General features: G+C 45.6%; 1 protein-coding gene across 1 annotated transcript; it reads right to left on the reverse strand.

The window, feature by feature from the left end:
• Positions 1-276: 276 nt before the first annotated feature.
• LOC144254325 (spermatogenesis-associated protein 31D1-like) lies at positions 277-4,461 on the reverse strand. Its single transcript, XM_077797331.1, has one exon. The coding sequence runs from the start codon at positions 4,459-4,461 to the stop codon at positions 277-279; it is 4,185 nt and encodes a 1,394-aa protein (XP_077653457.1).
• Positions 4,462-6,632: the final 2,171 nt, after the last annotated feature.

Below are 6,632 nucleotides of genomic sequence, written 5' to 3' on the forward strand. Positions count from 1 at the left end.
AAGGGGTAGGAAGCAGTGCCACCTCCTCAGGTTTCAGCAGGAAGAGGAAAGGTGTTTTTTGAAAACATGATATCCCTTCCTTAAGGAGAGGTCCAGGAGATTTGGTCACCTTTTTAGAAGTCCAGAGAGGCAATCAATAAAAGCTGAACTACTTTCTCCCCTTCCCTAAACACAAGGAGTAGGTTGCCCAAAACCCAAACCCCCAACACAAGAAAAGACACCATATATTGTTAGAAAATTTATTGGGGAAAATCAGTATTCTCAAAAAGGGATAAATTATTTGGGGGGAAGAAAATTTTCTTTCTCAAAATTCTGGAGAAGCATTTTCTGTTTGAATAACAGGGACAACTCTCCCAACACAGTGCCTTTAGCAAAAGGAGCAGCAGCTGGAGCCACCTGACCAACTCCATGTTTGCATGTAGTATTCAGATGGAGCAAGGGTTCCTTGTGTGGCATGGATGGGTGATGCTTCTGACATATCATCTTTTCCTGTACTGTCACACTTTTCTGGGGCTGTCTGCCCCTGTCCATGACCCATCTGTTATTCCCTGTAGGACACCTCTGACCAACAAAGCCAACTTCTTGGCTGCAAGATTTGGCACTTGGCACCTTAGCACAGGGAGTCTTGACATTGAAGGCATGTTTCTGGACGGGTTCTGCCTGAACCGGCAGTCCAGTCTTGTGCTCAATTTTCCCAGGCCTCATGGGGGTGGAAAGAGGCTTTTGTGGGGCGGTGGCCTCTACTCCATGCTGACCTGCTAGTTTCTCCTCTAGGATCTTCCCAATGTCTGTCATGATTTTCTGAGCTTCAGTATTCCCAGTAAAGGCAGCTTTCTTAGCTGGGTTTCTGCCTTGCACAGATGATGAAGAGCTGCCCTTTTTCAGAGAACCCTCTTGCCCTTTGCCTTTTATGCCAAGATAAAGCCTTTGAAAAAAGTGCTTGAACTGGCTTTTAAAATTGTTTTCAGGAGAAGGCTGTCCCTTCAGTGATGGGGCTGAGGAGGACTTGCTCCCAAGTGCCTCCTTTACTGTTCTGTCTTGAGGGTGGGGGAGCTTCCCTCTAGGTTGGCGTGTCACCAACCCTGCATCCCCTCCACCAAACTTGCCTGTTTGGGGTACCAGAGGGCACACCCTTTTTGATGCTAATGGTACATTCTTGTCCCGACACTTACATAAGACATGTGTCGGGATCCAGGGCTCTTGCCCCTGCTCTATGTTGATCCCTCTGTTGTCACAGTGGGCTTGTAGCACCTGAGGAGCTGCCATGTCCCCACTAGAGGCACTATGAAAATGAGTGTAAGTCTTAGAAGTCAAGGTCTTAGGTGTCAAGGTCTTTGAAGTCAAGGTCTTGCACGTCAAGGTCTTGGAAGCTAAGGTCTTAGATGCCAAGGTCTTGGAAGTCAACTTATCTAAGGCCATAGTCAACTCAGTAGAAAAGCCTGGAACCAGGCCCTGCTCCCTGCTCCCCATTTTCATCTTCAACTCATTAAGCAACTGATTTTTAAGATCTAATGATTTGGAATCTTTGAGAACTGATATTCCTTCTGGGGGCCTTTCAATGGTCAGGGTTGATTCAACTTTACTCATTTTCATATCTGTCCCGGAGGAGCTTTCTGACTCTGTGGTCGTCAGGCTGTTGGTAGACTGTGATCGAATAGCACAGAGCTCCTTTGCCTTGAATATCTCCCTTGATTTGTTAGACATGGGGAAATATTCTAAATTCTTAATCATTTTTCTCTGAATCTTTTCTGTGCTATTGCTGGGACTCACTCCCTTATTCCATGATTTGGGTCTGGCCCCAGCCTGCTTTGTGGGCAACTTTGGGCTGCATTTATTGGCTATTACAGTCTGTTTCTGACTGTCTTTATCTTTGTCACTGTGGGGGAAGAACAACGAAGCCCGTCTGTCACCCTTAATTGCCTTGACATTCTCTGTAAGCTCAGGGTTGGTGTGAGAGGGTGAATGTGTTAGGGCCCTCTTATTTTCCTTGCTCACAGGTGAAGTGGCAGAAAGAGTATGATCTAGAGTAGGGCCCGAAATCATTGTTCCCACCTTGACTACATGAAAAGTACTAATGCTTTCTTGAAGGGGCTTGGAGGCCCCAATTTTAGAATCCTTGCCAGAAGTAAGACTGGATGAGGAGGAAATGTTGGAGCGAACTGAGGACCAGGATGGGGTTCCTTTCATTTTGAAGATGTCTATGGATTCCTGGACTTTTTGGGGAAGCCCATACATCATCCTCTTATGAAACAGTTTAATATGGTCTTCCAACATCTTTTGTTTGTTGGAACCAAGGAAGGAAATATCCTGGGCGGTATTGAGGCCCTTCTTGTCCTCACACACCAGTGGTGCCAAATCACTGTGTTTTGTTTGGCTAGGGGATTTCTCAGGACTAATCAATACCGGCTCCATAGAATGCAATGATCTATTCACAGTGCCAGGCATCTGACACACATTGATTTCCTCAAATTTCTTGCTCAAGTGTGTTTCCAGGGCTTCTGTCAGTTGTTTCTGAACTGAGCTCTCCTCTGAGATCTTTGATTTTTTTCCAAAAAGGCTATTCAATTCGTGTTTTAGGTTTGTCTGAAAGTCAGAGTCCAGATCATTATCTGGAGCCCCCTCTGAGTCACTCAATGGATCATCTTCTGTGCCAATCTCTGGACTATTTACTTTCTTCACTGTCTCCCCTGGTGGAAGTAATTCTGAGCTCTTCTCATGGAAACTTGTTGTATGGCTCAATTGTAAATCTTTGCTACTTTGACCCTTAAACAAAGAGATCCATGAAAGTCCATAAGTGGACTTTGACTCAGATATCTCAGAAATTTCTGTTTCAGGACTCATCCTTGACAGAGACTCATGGACTCTGCGGGGCAGACCCCACCGGTGTTGAATAAGCCTTTTCCGAAGGTGGTGCTCTAGCTTCTTCCGAAGCTCTTTTTTGAGGGGAAAATCTCCCGGAATGATGGTTGTTGGAGCATAAGCCTTGGAGGACCTTCTATCAGATAAAACACTGGGAGCTGGAGGACAAAACTCTTCCTTGGATTTTTGAACCACAAAGGGTACACCCCACAAACTTTCCTGTCCTTTCTGTAATACATTATATTCCAAGTCATGAATTTTGGATGGCATGAGAGATTGTACCTCATCCTGGAATCTATGAATCCTCACTCCACCATCACTAACCTGAGATGAAATAGGTGGTGATAAGGTAGGAACCGAGAATTGAAGCTGGTCCTGGGGTGGGACAGGAGATTGGCCCAGTGCTTGGGTCAAGGGTTGAGATTGGATCTCAGCCAAGGACAGAGTTGGGGGAGGGGTTAGAACTAGAGATTCAGGGGCTTCAATGGATGTTGGCATTGAATTGAAGCAGACATAGATTGAACAGTCACCTGAGACAGGTACTATAGATTTCAAGGACTCACTGTGCAAAGATGGGAGACCCCAGAAGAATTGGGTACATTTTTTAGGTAAGTTATCCTCAAAGGTCTTAGGATCTGGGGACTGGTGGTCTACCTGCAATTCCTCTGATTTTCCTTTACTGCTCTGTGAAGGAAGGGAGACAGGTGAGTCCTGTTGCTCAGCAACCGACTCTAACTTTTTCCCTGAAGAATTCAATTGGCCGGCTGGCTTAAGTTCTTTTGGAAACGATTTTGTTTCCTTTTCCTTTTTGTTCTGCATCAGGAAATCACCCTTCTTTTTTATATGTCTCTCCAGAAGGGCCAAGACATCAGGGCATAGAAATGAGAGGTTTCCAGGCTCTACAAGGATGGCTGCAATAGCACTCTCAAAAGAGGCCTCAGGAGGATGGAGGTCGAGAAGGTTTTTGTCATCATCAGAGGGCTCCAATTTAGATGGAGACAAGTGTTCAGCATGAGACTTGTTTCCAGAGAACTCTGCCACTGGAAGGCTTGCACTGTCAGTGCATGTGGTTGTTGGGACATTAGTAGACAACCCATCAGGGCTATCCACCAGAAACAAAGTAGCTTCAGGTTGGAGAACAGGTTTTGTTTCTTGACTGTCAGTTGGTGGGGGAAGGGTTGGAACAGGTGGGGGAGGGGTTGGAACAGATGGTTGAGGTGGGATATGATCCACTGGCAATTTTGATCTCAAAGGAGAAGACTCTGGTGGCAGAGAGTCACCCCGTAATGAGGGTCCAGGTAGGTCAATTAAAGGGTTAATTTGGTCAGGTGAATGAATAGAGGAAGGAAATAGAGTTGGCTCAGTTGAAGGAGTTGAAACTGAAGCTTCCGGAGGGATTGCAGAAACAACAGAGGACAGAAAAACTGATGACTCTCTCAAGGACGTCACGGAAGACACACGGGACATAGAATTAACAGCATCTTCCAAGGACGCCTTATAGATCAGTTGACTGACCTTAGCTGTTGTTCTATTACACACCCCACAGAGCGGGTCTGGACATAACAGTTGCCGAAAGTGGAGGAAATCATTATTCTGGCTCATGGGACTGCAAGAGACAGAAAGCCAAAGCTGTAACCAGAACCACTACAAGGGAAGCAAGATCTGCAGTTCTATGGGTGGTGGGGAGCCCGCTACCTGCTCTACATTCCACACATCTATGACCTCACAATACCCTCCCCTCCCAAGTTCTTTATTCACGTACCCATGGCTACGGCTATCCCTCCTGTGATGAGGGCATATTGCAAAGAATTCCTGGGGGACTGAGTAAAACATGCCAGGAAAGGGATCAGTAAAGAAGGGAAATGACTAATCACCTTCTCAGAATAGAAAGCAGCTTCCTCCCCTCCTCTGCTTCTCTCCGGCAAGTTCTCCGACCTGGAAAACCAGGACAGTTGGTTATATATAGTAAAGGTAAAAACACAGGTTATCATTCAGGAGTTTTTACAGGAAACAGGATATTAAAGTCAGAAAGCCCTAAAAACCTGCAGATAAGGTCATAAGTGTCAGGGATAATAGTAAGAAGGTTCACAGGTATATGTGGTTCCATTCAGAAAGTACTTTCACCTGTACCATCCTACATGCTGCTCAAAACCACCACCTGAAGCACAAGAGTCAGTAGCTAACTCAGAGAGGAATCTAATCAGCCAAGAATTAAAGTAGTTTACACCATGTCACCAGACAGAAATTCTGACTCCAAGGCAATCAGGGGTCTTTGGACCTCTCACAGGGCCACCTTCTTGGCAGTAAATGTCCAAGGCCCAGGTCCATCACTACTTCATTCACACCCAAGGAAGGGTGGGCAGGGCAGGGACTCTGAGGAATCTCTCAGGTCTCACTGCCTTCTCCTGAGCCTCTCCTCTGAGACCCTGTTTCCTGAGAGAGACTGCACCTAGAAACTGACATCCTCCAAGATCATGGAGCTGGAGAGATAGGAAAGTTCACCCTTATAGAGCTCAGGTTGAACAGGCAGAACCTTACCTCTAAATGCTCCATTTTTCCTTCTCCTTGTTCCCTGACGCTGAAAACAGAAAGAAAAGAATGAGGGGCTGGGGCTCATTTCTTTTACTCCTTTCGTGAACAAGCTTAGACATTCATTAGGCAAGAATTGGACAACTCTTCATTTTTAATTAGTAGAAATTGTATTCCTTCCTTTTATTCATCTTGAAGGGCAATGAAATATTTTCAATTTTTTACTTCTCTGATAATTTCAAAGGACATTTTTGTCTGTGAGATTCCACATTTGATGGTCTTAAACCCTCTGCTGAAGGAGGGCATAGAATCTGAGGCCAACAGTCTCATCTGTGCTCCCCCTGGGAACCCTGTGTCCTGGGGCAGAGCTCAGGCTACAGGCTCTACTCAGAGGGTAGCACTGCTGTCCTGATCAGCCCCATATGAAGGTGAAGAACATCTGACACGGGAATGAGACTCAGAGTCTAGTCAGAAGAGACCCGTCTCCTTCACTCTCTATCCAGACCAATCTGGAACCCTCCACCACACCCCAAAAGATAGTCTGAGCTTCAGATGGAAACCTTGGTCCTTCCTGAACCTCTGACTTCTTTCCCTAAAGAGTGAAGTTCTATCTTGTCCTCAGACTTCCCAAGTCACATCTTTTTTGAGCCAACCAAACATTTAGTAATGTGAGCATGGAAATAACAAATCCCATTTGACATTTCACAAAACATTTCACATTTGACAAAATCAAGAAACCCCCTTGGGAGTTCTCTGCTTCCTTACCTTCTGGATGGCTTTATCTTTCTTGAGTGTTGGTGAAAATAGTTTCAATACCTGAAAGGACAGGTATAGAAAAAGCAATACCAACCCACTCAAAATAGTACTTTGGGGATCAATATCCCAAAGAATTGAACTAAGATCAACCATGGTTCATTATGGCTATTCAGCAAAGAGAGAACATTCTTCATTGTCTTAAGTGATGGATTGAATAGCCCAAAGCAAATGAGTTCTGAGGGTGCCTGGGCCTCTCTATATCTCCCGGCTTGCATCACACACCATTGAGGAGTCACAAAGGGAAAGGGTTCTGAGGGCGGGGAGAGAAGAGGTTGTGCCCCTCCTCCACCTGCCCACCAGCCAGCAGGTCCCTCTGCTCAGGTCTGTTGTTCCATTTCCCAGTCCACTCTTTCCTCATGTCATGCCTTCATTACCTCAGGGAGCATTCCTGTTTGTTTCATGTGTAACCAAGATGTTTTACATGAGTC

The sequence above is a fragment of the Urocitellus parryii genome, chromosome 4 (assembly GCF_045843805.1).
Source record: "Urocitellus parryii isolate mUroPar1 chromosome 4, mUroPar1.hap1, whole genome shotgun sequence".
Taxonomy (NCBI): domain Eukaryota; kingdom Metazoa; phylum Chordata; class Mammalia; order Rodentia; family Sciuridae; genus Urocitellus; species Urocitellus parryii.

Bases quoted from the DNA above. Each gene is read 5' to 3' on its own strand.
- LOC144254325 (XM_077797331.1), bottom strand. From the start codon at position 4,461: ATGAGCCAGAATAATGATTTCCTCCACTTTCGGCAACTGTTATGTCCA.